This window comes from Urocitellus parryii, chromosome 9, assembly GCF_045843805.1.
Source record: "Urocitellus parryii isolate mUroPar1 chromosome 9, mUroPar1.hap1, whole genome shotgun sequence".
NCBI classification, from domain to species: domain Eukaryota; kingdom Metazoa; phylum Chordata; class Mammalia; order Rodentia; family Sciuridae; genus Urocitellus; species Urocitellus parryii.
This window is the reverse complement of record NC_135539.1, coordinates 112,252,469-112,266,101: the sequence shown is the minus strand read 5'-3', so window position 1 is coordinate 112,266,101 and position 13,633 is coordinate 112,252,469. Positions and strand designations below refer to the sequence as shown.

General features: G+C 56.0%; 1 protein-coding gene across 1 annotated transcript; it reads right to left on the bottom strand.

Annotated features, from left to right (window-relative positions):
• Positions 1 to 8: 8 nt before the first annotated feature.
• Slc45a3 (solute carrier family 45 member 3) lies at positions 9 to 5,651 on the bottom strand. The gene is made up of 4 exons (XM_026387506.2): positions 5,480 to 5,651; positions 3,880 to 4,665; positions 2,847 to 3,112; positions 9 to 446 (listed from the first exon to the last, which is right to left on the bottom strand). The coding sequence occupies exons 1-4, from the start codon at positions 5,649 to 5,651 to the stop codon at positions 9 to 11; spliced, it is 1,662 nt and encodes a 553-aa protein (XP_026243291.1).
• Positions 5,652 to 13,633: the final 7,982 nt, after the last annotated feature.

Below are 13,633 nucleotides of genomic sequence, written 5' to 3'. Positions count from 1 at the left end.
GAACCATTTCACACCGAGTATTTGGCCAAGTCACTCTTGTCAAATACTACCTGTGTAGCAAAGTAAATGGCAATCAGACCCAAGCCTGCGGCTGACACCATATAGGCAGTGACAGATTGGCTGAGTTGGACAATGGAGCCCATAAACAAGGATGGGGCCACCTGGGACAGCAAGAAGGCACTGTCCAGGATGGCAAGGTCCAGGCAGATGCCCCGGCCTGGGATCACCCTGGCCTCCGTAGGCTCACCCACCACCACTCTCATGGAGACATCGCAGGTGGAGGCCCCGCAGAGCGCGGGGGCAGCTGGGAGCAGGCCGCCACCTCCAGCACCCATGTGTCCGTTGGGGAAGGGAGCTCCAGACTTTGGGCCTGGCAGGAAGCTGGTCGTCAGGCTGTCCTCACTGCCACCACTGCCAGTGTCCCCTCGGTATTTGGGCAGGAACACCTGGGGGGGGTGGAAAAGAGGGGACGAGAACACTCAGGCACAGGGATCCCCAGCTGTAAGAACAGGCCCTAGCTTTCAACCCCAGGGCCAAAAGAAAACAGGCAACAGGTCAGCAAGCTGAGGAGACCCTACTTGACCCAGGTCTAGACAGGACCTCAGGAACAGCAGGAATGACGGCCATGAAGGTGCAAAGCCAAAACCAGACCTCAAGGTCTCCTCTGGCTTCTCTTAGGTAAGTCACAAACTTTTTTTTTTAAGAGAGAGAGAGAGAGAGAGAGAGAGAGAATGAATTTTAATATTTATTTTTTAGTTTTCAGCGGACACAACATCTTTGTTGGTATGTGGTGCTGAGAATCGAACCCGGGCCGCACGCATGCCAGGCGAGCGCGCTACTGCTTGAGCCACATCCCCAGCCCAGGTAAGTCACAAACTTGATTCTGCAGGTTAGGAAGACAGCGGAGCCTCCCAAGAAAAGGGAGAGACAGAAAGAATCAGGCAGGTGAGAGGAGAGAAACACAAGAGGAGGGAGAAAATGCAAAGGAGGGCTCCCGGTCCCCAGACCCCACACAGGGTCTCCAGCCCTCTTCCTCCCTGCCCACCCTCTTCTTGGCCATCTGGAAATCCTCATTGCCCTGCCAGGGACAAGCCCTGCCCCTCTGGGGTTGCAGGCCCTGGAGCTGGAGTTGCTGCCCACAGTGAGGTCCCTGCCCTAGACTTCAGCCAGGGAGGGCTGTGGGGCTGGAGGGCTGGCAGATGGGGTCTAGGGAAGGGAGGAGCAGCAGGAGTGACCCCCTTGCCCACTCCCACAGCCCTTCTTACTTCCTTCCTGCTGTTCACCAGAGATCAGAGGCTGAGTCTGATCTATCTCCCCCACCCCCACCTCAATGGCCTGGGGCCTATTTAAGGACAAGACCAGATCTTATCTCACACTGTATCTAGCACAGGCTTTTTTTTTTTTTTTTTTTAATATACTGACAATTGAACCTGGGGTTCCCTATTCACTCATCACCAGCTGCATCACCGCCCTTTTCATTTTTTACTTTGAGGCAGGGTCCTGCTGGCCTTGAATTTGTGATCCTCCTGCCTCCGCTTCCCCAGTAGCTGGGATTACAGGCGTGCCCCATGATGTCTAGCCACAGCGCTGGCTTCCTGAGTTGGCTGCATGAATAAGCTGGGAGCCAGGACACAGTTCTACCTGGTGCCAGGGAAGCCCAAGGCTCATCATGAAGCCTGACAAGTGGGCAAAGGCCAGGCAGACAGTGTGCAAGGCCAAGTCTGCCCTCTGCTGCCTCCCAGGACCTGTCCTGCTTGCTGCCCCAGGAAAGGCCTGAGAGGCTGGAGTCTGGAGAGGTCCCTGGGGACAAACATGCTCCTCAGTAATAAGCATGAGTCCCAGCCTGTCCCCTGGCTCCAATGCACATGCTCAGGCCTAGCCTCCAGCCCAGAGCAACGTTGAGAGTAGGGACTGGTGAAAGATACCATGGGCCCAGAGGAGCCTCAGGGACCAGTTCCCCTCCCAAAGCCTTAGCCCCTCCCTCTCCACACCTCCCACCCCTGCAGCTACCAGCAGAGCAAACCAGCCTCCCAGCTACTGCACTCCTATCCTACAGGGGCAAGGACAGGTTTTCCCTATACCTGGCAGCTCTATGAGCACAGGCCTGTGTCTCCACCCTGAGACACCCGAACTTGTGCCCCCTGGGGTAGAATCCTGCATCCAGAGTTGTAGCTCAGTGAAGTCAGTGGAGGGGACAAGGGTGACCAACCTCCTGCATACAAAAATCTACCCTCCTCCTGCAGGGGCTGGTTAGTGTGGGGTCAAGCAGAAAGAAGGCCCCCAACTTACCCAGTGCCCAGGTGAGCTGAACTGGTATATCCGGCTCAGATATTCACCAAGGGGCAGGGGAAGGGGACAGAGGTAAAGGTGTGAGGCAGGAAAGGGAGAATTCAGAGGAAGATAAACCAGAAAGAGAGAGCCCTCCCCATTTTAGAGACCAGAGCAAGACTCAGGCTAGTCACAAGGCCTTTCCCTGTGGCTAAGGCCTGGCCATTCTACCACCATATGCTGAAGCTAGATGCCCCAGAGGGCATCTCACCCAGGCCCCTGCCTCCTGGGAGAAGACAGCCCAGACTGAGGGCTTCTCTAGCCTGATTCTTCAGGATTCCCGGTGAAAGATTCTTCACTTCCTGCAATCACACACTCAAGTGCTTTATAGTTCCAAAGCCAGGAAGTCATTCCCAGAATCTAATCTACACGCTTCTTCCGCAGCCCAAGCTCCTGCCTGGGAGCTAAGATGAGCTTCCTCGGATCAGAGAAAGTCTTCTCCAACACCTCTTGCCAGACACTGGGTTTTGGACTAGTCTGCCTCCCCAACCCTCCTGGCCAAGGGCCAATGTGAATACCTGCTTCTCACGGTGGTAGAGGGAGGCCAACGTGTAGGGCAGGATCTGCAAGGCTGAGAAGGTGAACCCGGTGAGGGCTGCCGAGGCCGTCACCACAGCCACACTGCGAGACAGGCAAGTGGCGCCAGCAGCCACGGGGAAGGCCACCACACTGGCCAGGTAGACTGCCCGGGTGCCAAATCGCTGCACCAGCCGGTCCATGACCAGGGAGAAGACCAGGGAGATGGTACACTGCAAGAAGAGCCCCAGGCTGCCCATCCGCACACCTGGATGTAGAGGGGAGAGGTGGTCAGACAAGGCCAGGTGGGTCAAAACCCTACACAATCTGGGGGTAGCAGGGGATTAGGAGCCATGGGCATCTGCTCCCCCACCTCAATTTCCCACCCCGTAGCAATGGGAGTCTAGGCTATTCCACAGACACTTGGCAAATGTGGCCAAAGCTGTTGGCTGAGGGCAGAGGAAGATGTTCTAAGGAAGATGTATGAGGACCCTCAGCTTTGGGTACAAAAGGGTAAGAGGGGACACAAAGAAAGTTCTACCAAGGCTTTTTTTTTTTTTTTTTCTGGGGATTGAACCCAGGGGTGCTTTTATCCCCTGGATTACAGGCATGTGCTGGGCGTAATCTACCCAGGCTTGAAGATGGCATTCTAGAACAACTGAACAGGATGGTCCTGGTGAGGTTATCTGAAAGTCTGCAGGGGAGAAGAGGGCAGGATGGAGCTGAGCAGAGCTGAAATCCATCTTGACTCCTGCTTCCTCTGTCCCTTGAGTAAGCTCAGTCTTTCCTTCTGACAAAGTGTGGCAGTGCATCTGACTGAATGAACAGAGAAGCTAGCAGCCTTACTGAGGCAGCAGGCAAAGCTACTCCCCAAGGAGCCTGACGTGGATGGGGTCTATTTTCCTTTCCTGATGTGGAAGTTGGGGAACAGGATGCACAGCCACCAGCCCCCCCCCCCCAACCTCTCCCAACCCAGGAATGTCTGCTGAACGCAGTTACCCAGCAGCCGCCACTGGCTGCTGAGGCCTTCCTTACCTTCATCATAATGTCTCCGGGCCTCGGTGCCTGGCTCGGCTCTGGGCACGCCCTGGTACAGGCCCTCACCCACAAAATCCGTGTAAAACAGTGTGAAGGTCATGAGTGCCATCCAGCTGCAGAGCTCTGCCACAAAGAGTCGACGCAGGGCACGAGGCATGCGGCAGCAGAGCTGGTGCAGCCGAGGAAACAGGGTACCCAGGTTCCGGAGAGCCAGGTGGGCATGGCATGGGCAGCAGTGGGGAGACGTGGAGGGGACTGAAAGTGCTTCCACTGGCTCAGGCGGACCCAGCACAGCCTCCTCGGCCACAAACAGGGTGGCTGCCATGCAGGTGAGGAAGATGAGAGTGAGCAGGCCAAAGAGGCACTCCTCCTGGGTGCCCAGATAGGGGGCCAGGGCACTGGCGTCCCAGTCAATGGCAGGTAAGAGGTAGCCCAGGCAGCCCCCAAGGCTGATCATGAAGGCGTAGACAGAGAAGGCCTGGCGACAGTGGTCTGGGTCCCGGAAGAGGTCAGAGAGTAGGGCTTCCAGTGGAGTGAAGCACACTTGGCCACAGAAGTCCAGCAGCCCCACGCCCAGGATCAGCAGTGCCAACTCCAGGGGCCTGGTATCTGGGCACAGCAGCTCCGCCAGCCAGCCCGCCCTCGGGATGAGAAAGAGGCTCAGCAAAACACCCAAAGACAGGGCCCAGATGAAGGGCCTCCGGCGGCCGTAGCGCCCACGCCACTGGTCACTGGCTGAGCCTAGGAGTGGGACGGAGACCAGGCCCAGCACTGGACCAATGCCTGTAAGAAAAGCAAGAAGCAAGAGTTAGTGGCTGAGACAAAGAAGGGGAAGGGGGAGAAGGGATGTAGCTCCTTGAGAAGCATGGAAATACCATCTTCATGGGGTCTTAACTTACTCCTCAGAGGAGTACTACAAAGGCCTCCATTTTCAGTTGGGGAAACTGAGGCATGGAGCACTAGAAGTGATACTTATGCAAAGGCACAGAGGTAAGGAGGTGACAGGTAGGGCTGCAACAGGTGGTCCCACTTCAGTGTACTGGCAGGGACCCTTCTTCCCAAGGGTGAGTGTCACATAATGGTGACCATTGGTCTTCTGTGGCTTTGCAGCATTCACCTGTAGCATGAGGAGTTTGACTGTGTCCTGTTCTGGGGTAAGAGAATGCCCCGACTGGGAGACCCTGGTCGAGTCCCCGCAGTTGCACAGCCTGGGCTGTGACTCCCCTAAGCTCTCACAAGCCTGTTTTCTTTCCCTGTAACATGGAAAGCCCCAAAAGCTTGCTGTAAGGAGTAAATGAGGTCACAGATGTGAGTTATAAAGGGCTGAACAAAGGTTAAGAGCAATTTTTTTTCTAGTGTCTCCATGAGCTGGACACTGTGTAGGGACCAGGCAAACAGAGGTGGCTAGATTATGTCCCTGTATCATTTCATTTCTCTTGAGGGACTCCCTCAGCTCAGGTCACCCATCTGCCTAGCCATGCCTGCCCACTAGGCCCAGGGACAGCTGTCCGAGTAGTTCTCTAGGCAGAGGACCTACTGCCCTACATCCCAGGTGCACGTAACTGGAGCAGGAGGGAAGGAGGGTACAGGCACTCACCCAACACCATGGTCATGAACTTCTCTTCTACCCCCACTTCCAGCAGCAGGGGAGGCACGTAGGTGATGCCAGCGGCCAGACACACTTCCAGGCCAAAGGTCAGCAGATTGACCAGCAGGAGCTGGGCTTTCCGATGCCGGAGCAGGCGGCTCACCCACAGTCTCTGGACCATGGTGGGCCAGGCAGGTGGGGCTCGGTAGGAGCTGTTCACACACTCCACAGCGGCTTTGTTTCAGCCCTGCCCCAGAAGCCCAGGCCTCTCCTCCTTGCTGCCACCGACTGCCTAGGATTCAGCCAGGTGCCCATTTCCGCCGGCCCTCTGGTACAGGTCCAATGACTCAGCCCATGCTAAACACCGTTGCCCCGCAGCACTTCAGTGGGGACAATTCTTGTCACTCAGATCCTAAAAGGGCAGGACAATCACAGGTACACAGAGTGTTAAGTCCCAGGAGCCAGGGCTTCAGGATTTTCTTTGAATTCTCTGAATCCTGTTCATTCACAGGCTGATGATGTGGCCCTGTCCCTTAGATGCCACTCCTGGCTGCCTAGTCAGGAAACGCATGTTAATATTAGCCCAAGGCTGACATAATTAATAAAGTAAATATGATTTTTAAACCTCAGCATACCTCAGAGCCAAACAGATGTCAGGTATTCTCTGTTTTGGAAAAGCTTTGCAATTGCCCTTGCCTGCTATCGTATTGAAGGGGGGGCACTGAATCAACTGAATTTCCGGTTGCTCAGGCCCGGCTATCAAGGTGCCCCGAGAGACCCTCTGCCAGGCTTAGTTTGTTTGCTTTCCTCTCTGCAATTCCCAGAGCTGGGCTGCTCAATTCCCCTTTGTTAAGAGTGACATTTCCGATTCCGCACCTCTTGGCCCTGAGCCATGTTGCACCATAACCCCCACCTCCAGGACCAGGACCAGGGCGAAGGGAGGAAAGGCTGTGGCTTGCTGGGTTAGGTTTCAATCTGACCCTGAAGCCACTCATGCAGAGCTCCCCTGGGTCAACCTAGGCCTGAAACCCTCTCCCTCGAGTCTCCCCCAGAGTTCACCGGGGAAGTCCCCCCCACAGGTGACTGTCAATTGTCACGGAGCAATGGGGCCATTCCCAGGTCCCACCCTCACAGGAGCATGAAACCGCACTAGCTGGCAGCACCTGTGATGACACCAGTGACCCCTGAGCTGGCGTCAGGATGCCCCGCCACTTCCTGGCCAGCCTTTCTCGGCTCCCCAAACAGCTTCTTTCTCAGAGAAATTCCCACTCTCTCTCCTGCCAGCCCTGCCTCCCGCACACAGGGAGAACCATCCCTGGGTCAATGCCCATTCCCTGCCCTGCAGCAGGTGGCTCCAGGTCTGGCTTCCTAACAATGGCACCCAGTGCAGTCTGCTCTGCTCAGACTATGAAAGAAGGAAAACAGATCAAGTTCAGCCATCAGCAGAGATGGATGGGGTGGAGTGCTTAGTGACAAAGGGGAAGGGGTCCCTAATTTGCCTTCTGTCCCCAAACAGAGGCAGGGGACAGAACTTTCCTCCCCAAGTCAATCCTATAAATGTGCTGAAGAGCGGCTAGCTACTCCCCGGGCAGGGCCACCTAAGGACCACAGTGCCCAGGGCTGGCTCCACCCCCCACACACAGGGGCACTTTCCCCGCATGCTCATCCCCCCTGCCAATCTCAGCATCTCATGATAAAAGGCGCTTCACTTCTTTTATCTTTTCAAGCAACACTAAGCCCTGCAGGACCTTGCACATTACAAAGCATGTTGTAGGTGCTCCGAGCTGCTCCTCAGAGAAATCAGGCGACCATCAATCCTAGATAAGATCTGCCCATACCATATGCCTTCTGGGGCTTTACAACTGGGAGACCAGGAAGAAAGGGACGTGAGGTAAGGCTGGGCAGCCAGCAACCTCCTCCCAAAGATCCCACACTTTGGGAAGGGGCAGGATTTCTGTAGGGGTGGCATGAGTAGGACTATAAAATACTGATCCCATGGTCCCCCCAAAGGGAGGTGTAGGAACCAGGCATCAGGAGTAGCTGGGCTGCAGTGGGTTCAGCATTACCCCTCCCCATGGCTGCACTTTCCAGCTCTCTAGAGGGAAAGTGGGGGATGGGGGGTGGGGTGCAAGAGACCAAGGGTTGGAGCTCCCCAGTCACGAGGGAGGGGCTCTGGGGCAAAAGGCTGCAGCCCATTCCACTCCCTGCCCTTGCCCTCTGTCTGGGAGGGCCCTGGACACTCACCGCTCTGGGTTTGCAAGGGACCAGGTCCTCCCTGAGCAAACACTGACTTTGTCAGACCCAGCCTCACCCACAGCCTGCCCTCCTTCTCCAAGTCCTGGTTGTTCCTGGTTTAAAAAAAATGGTAGCTCTCCAGCAACCATTAATCACTCCACCTGCCTTCTCCTCCCTCAATCCAGCTCCTCCTGAACAGAACCACTCTTAGCCCACAAGGGGAAAAGACAGGCTGAAGAGAGGAATTTCCCTCATCCTCTTACAGCCCAGTCACTTCTAGAGCTGCTCCTCCTTCCGGGGGTGCCTCCCTCCACCCACCTGAGGTTCTCTACCAGGTAACTGGGGGCTGGGCCAGGTGAAGAGTTCACAGAAAGAAGCTGAGTAGAAAGTAGGCAGGCTCCTAGCCTGCTGCACCCCTGTGTTCTTAGGTTGCAGAGCCCGTTCTCCCTCTTTTCATACCTACTCTGCTCTGGAGGTCCAGGCACCCTTGACACCCAGAATTACCTGAGGAATCCCAAGCCCATAAGAACACCCTCTCCTCCAAAGCCCTGCTTTCTTATGTCCAGCACACACGTCTCTCCACTCCCTCCCACCCCACGTCCTCAGGATGAGGGAGCCTACAGAGGACTCTAGCACCAGCTCCAGCTGCCAGCCATCCTTCCAGGGCCTCCTTCCCTGAGGCACCACCATCCAGGCCTAGGGCCTGCCTGGTTCCCGGGCTCCGAGAGCTCAGAGAACAAGGTGGTTCAGTACCACTTTTCAGGTCTTTGCTCTGGTCAGCAGTCCTAGGGCACACTTCTTGCCCAAGCTCAAAAGTGACCCATCACTACTGGCCACCCCTGGTCTGAGGAACTCCCCTGTCTTCTAGGAGTAGAAATATAGGCAGGGGGACAGAGTCTACCCTCCCCACTCTTCAGTCTCACAGATACTTCCGACTCAAATCTTCCTGCCCACTGCATTTGAAGCATTCTGTCTGTCTGGCAAACAGAAGATCAACCAGAAGAGCCAGCCCCTGACTGCTCACCTGAAGAGGGGGGGGGGGCAAGAAGTGGAGGGCTGACCTCTTGGAGGAAAGGAGCAGGGCGCCTTCTAGGAAGGCAAGTCTGGCTCCAGTTGCAAACATTTCTCCTCCTCTCCAGGACCCCTCAAAGCTGGAACAGCAAGAAAGCCAGAGGAAATCCCTAGTCCACGGGACCCTTCATGGAGTTCCATTCTAAACCACCCTTCCCCGTCCCTGAGGGCACAGAACTGAAGCCAAGGGCCCCGGGCAAGGTCAGTGCACCTGGATTCTATTTGCCCAGGTCGCAGCACCCAACAGTGCAGCATCCCCCAAGGTGGGTGATGTCGGATTCCTTCACACCCCTGTCACCAGCCCCAGCAAGAAAGGGCACCTGGGAAATATTTTTACCCAATGGATGGATGGATGGACAGATGGACAAACGTATAAAAGCAGGGGGCCGCGGGAAATTTCTCGCAGAGGCAACTCCTTGGGCTCGAAGGTAGTGACCTAGAATGCCCCCACTTCAGACTGGACCCAGGGCAGGCAGCATGGGAAATGAAACTGAGCAACAGGAACAAACTTGGCCTGAACTTTGTCCAAAATTCAAAAGACAGAGTGGAGGAGGCGGAGGAAAGGTGACCCAAGCCCACTGCCTGGTAGCTCCCTAAGGGAAGGGAGGGTCAGAGGGACGTATAAAGAGGCCTTTGAGGGCTTTCAAAGGGGCTCCTGCCACCCCGCATGGCTGAGGTGGAACTGGGGGGAGCAGACTGCCTCCGCTGACAGACAGAGGCCAGAGGGAGCCTGGGCTGGGGGCAGCCCCCGCCCGGGGCCAGTGTCAGGCAGCAATTCTATGGCCTCTTTATGCAGGCCAGCGTCCCCACACCCCGCCCAGGCACATCAAACGGCGCAGCCCCCACCCTGACCCCGCCAGCTCCGCGACCCTGCCTCCTCCCTGGCTGCGCACAAAGGCGGGCTGCTTTCTCACAGCTCCTCAGGGAGGCGCGAAGCACACTCCTCCGTCCTCCAGGGCCACCCGCCACCCCTCCCCAGAGAGGGAAACCCTGCAGGGGGCAGGCTAGCCCGGAGGAGCAATGACTCAGCCCAAGAAAGGAGAGGGGTCACCCTAGGTCAGCTTCCCCAAGACTGTCCCACTCCAGGCCAGGCCAGAGGCGGGAACGGGTTACTTACCACTGCTCCAAATCCCACTGGACCCCAGCACCTCATTCCATGCTAAGCTCTCCTAGGCTCTCCAGGCTGAGGCGGGGAAAGTGACCTGTCAGGTCTGAGGGCTCACAGCTCAGCATCCCTATGTCCATCCCCCTGCCTCAGTCCAGGGACCAATGCCCTGGGCCTTGCCTGGCACACTGCACTCCCCAAGGAGCCACACCCTCTCGTAGCAGCTTCACAGGGAGTCCTGGGGATGCTCCACGACAAGGCTGCAGCAGCCATCCAGACTAGGAAGTGTCCTCGTGAGGCAGGCAGCTCCTGATCTTTACAGACGCCTTGGTGAGGGACCCTGAGGCTGTGGGAATTCCTACTGGGCTCCTGGGGTAGGAGTTGGGGGTGGGGGTGGGGTGGGCACAGCACTGGACTCCAGAAGGGATTGGAGCCTTCCAGCCCGATCAGTCTTTGATTCTCTGAGCCTAAATATTTCCTAGGCAGTAGGGATCTCTGCTTTGCCCGTCCTGCCCTGGACAAATGCAACGGTGATCTGGACTAATAGCTGAGGGCTATGACCTCACAGGGTCCCACACACACCTGAGGACACCACTCAGAAGGTGACCTCCCTGCCTCGAGGGAATCCTAAGAAAGAATAAGAGGTGGGCAGTGGGACCGGGAACCCAGCCCCGCCCAGACTTGCTCCCCAGCTCCTGCCTCCCCCAGGGCCCGGAGGCCAGGGATTTAGCGCTCACCCCGCTGAGCGGCCTTTTCTTCCCGCTGACTGGAAGCCTTCTGCTTAGCAGCTTGTCAGAGAGAGTGAGGGGCTGCAGGCCGGGACACAAAGGGGGATTAGGGAGAAACCTCTCGGCCTGCAGAGTAATCCATCAAACTCTCTCCCGGCTGCCAGTACCAGCCCCTTCCCACTCAATTCCCCTTCCAGCTGCTGTTGGTCCCCCACCCCCTCCGGCTCCTGAGCCCTGTCACTTCGGGCAGCAAAGAGAATCCCAGGCCCTGGGGGGGCAGAGGGGGCACACCGCAGACACTGGGAAAAGGGCAACGGCTCCCTCCCCCCACTCACCCCCAATGTGTGAAAGCCCAACAGGTGGCAGTGGCTTGGAGGAAAGTTGCTTTTGTTGCCCTGTCTGAGAGCCCCAGTCCAGCTTCGGAAAGGAAACAAATGCTGGAGGAGATTGGGGGAAGGGAGGGGAGGGACAGGGAGGCAGTCCCCGGAGCTGGCACTCATCTCCCCTCCCCTCTTCAATCCAGTGACAGGGATTCAGGGGCTGGCCTGACCCTCACCTTGGCCAGTCAGTCCCTGCCAGCCTGAGCTGAGGCTGAAGTAGCCCTCCCAAAGATCACCTGGCCATCCACGGTGACAGTCAACACAGACACGCATTCTGAGTCCAGGCACCTGGGCCTCTCAACCCGACTTCATCTCTGAGAACAGCTGCCACCCAAGGTCACACTGGACATGCCCTCCACACCAGGACTAGCAGGACTCTTCAACCAGGAGCCTGCTTCCACCATCCCCAAACTCTGGCAGATTCCCAGAGTGAGCAAGGTGAGGGGGTCACCTGGACCTGGGTTTGGAAGCCAGCTCCACCACTGATTCTTGACCACCCAGCCTCAGTTTCCTAATCTACAATCAATAACAGCATTGGCACTCAAGGTCACCACAGACAGGCCAGGCGTTCTTCCAAGCATTTTAATCTTTCAACCACTGGATGAGGTGGGTACAGCGAGTATACTCACCTCACAGGCAAGGAAACTTAGATGAAGACCACGGACCTGGGCTGAGGATGTGGCTCAGTGTAGAAGGCTTTGCCCAGCATGCACGCGGCCCTGGGTTCGCAGACATGCAGTGTTTTGAGATAAATGATGTGAAGTTTCCTCCGTGGAGGGAGCTTGGTGGGGCTCTCTGCTTTCCAAACATAGTGGGTGGGAGGACCATATCCCAGCTCCTCACTCCTCAGCTTGTAGCTTCCATTCCTCTCTCACCCACGTCACACACACACACACACACACACACACACACACACACACACACACACATTGGCGCCTCTTGCAGCCCCCAGCAGGAGGAATGACAAGAATGTGTCGGCCTCCCCAGGTGCTGGCCCCAACAGGTGAGGAGAGGTCACTGCCGCAAACCTGCCTGCAGTGGGAAGGCTGAGAAGGGAGGTCTGAGAGTGGGTGGTTTCCATCCACAGGGACAATGATCCCCAGTGTCTGACCCCTACTAACTGCCCATGAGGTGTTTGGCATGTGTTAGGTGCTTGATCTACCTTTTAATAATATTTTATTAAATACCTACCAAGTAGGTATTTAATATTCCTATTTTCTAAGGATGAAAGTTTCTGTTTCAGAGAACTTAACAAACATGCCCAAGTTTGCCCAAATAAGAACAGAAAAATTTGGAACCATTTGAAAATTCTGGAAAGCACTTTGAACTGGGAGCCAGGAGAGGGTAGTCCTGTTTCAGCCATGTTTACAGCTGTGTAGCCTGCACGAGCCATTTCATCTCTCTGGGACTCAGTTTTCACACCTGTAAAAGAAGAGCTGGTCTAGATAATGCCTATGGTTCTTTCCAGGTGTGTGTTGAGGTGATCTCACACCTAACCCCTACCTCAGGGAGGTGCTCTCCATGGATAGGTGTCTACTGAGGGTCACTGACAAGGTCTTGTGGCATTAAGGAAGGAGTTTTCACAGCCTTCCACCAATGAGAGTCTAGGGGAATCTGGTGGAGAAGGCACCGAGGCTGCACTTACCCATCCAGTACCTGCCCACACACTGCTCAAGTACCAGCACAATGCCAAGGGTCAGCTGTCATCTGAAATCAAGCCAAGTAAGCAGGACATCTGGAGGCAGAGCTGCCCTCTTCCCTACTTCTTCCCAGAGTTGGACTCTGTTCCTGGCAGAAATTAGTAACTAAATTGTTTCTCTTCTTGGGCTACAATAAATGCAAAGTACCCAAAACTCCTGTGGTCCAGGGTTGGGTAAGAGGACCCTGGGGGGGTGACTCAGGACCTTGGCACAGTCTTCAGGCCATCAGGAAGTTCCTTCCGCCTGCCTCCTTCCACCTCTTCACAAGGCTCCTGCAAAGTGAAACCTGAACTGCCTCCCTCCTAATGAACTTGACCCTTGCCAGTCAGCCAGGCCAGACCAGGCGGCTCTCCCCATCCATGCACAACCAATCCTGGTCCTCTGCCTAGGCCTGGCCTCCCTCAGGAGGTGAGGCACAGAGGAAAGAGGGGAGGAGATGGAGCATGTAGAACAAACCCACTGAGGAGCAGCACCTTGGCCCGAGGGCCAGACCCAGAGGCTGGTCCCAGCTCTGCATGCCCTCCAGAGCTGCAAATTTGATGGTCTTCATCAGCCTTGACATCCTCAGGTCTGTGACCAGCTCCATTTATAATTAGAGGGCTCTGGATGAGATTTAATTCTTGGGAAACGTGTTCTCGAAAACAGTTGCTTGGTGAACAGCAAGGTGAAAGCAGGCCCAAGAGACTATCAAGGAGCTCGAGTTTGCCCACCCTTGGAGGAGAGTGCAGCCTAACCGAAAGGAATGTCACAGAGCACTGAAACCCACCCACCCACTCACCCCACATTTATTGAGCACCAATTATGGAGAAGCCCACTCTGAAGCTGGTGGGGTCACAAATAGCTGATCCCTTTAGCAGAAGAGAGAAAATGTGACCAAGTGCATGCAATCCGTGTGCACTGAGGTGATAGGGGTGCCAGAGAGTCCACAGGAAGGAGGCAGGTTC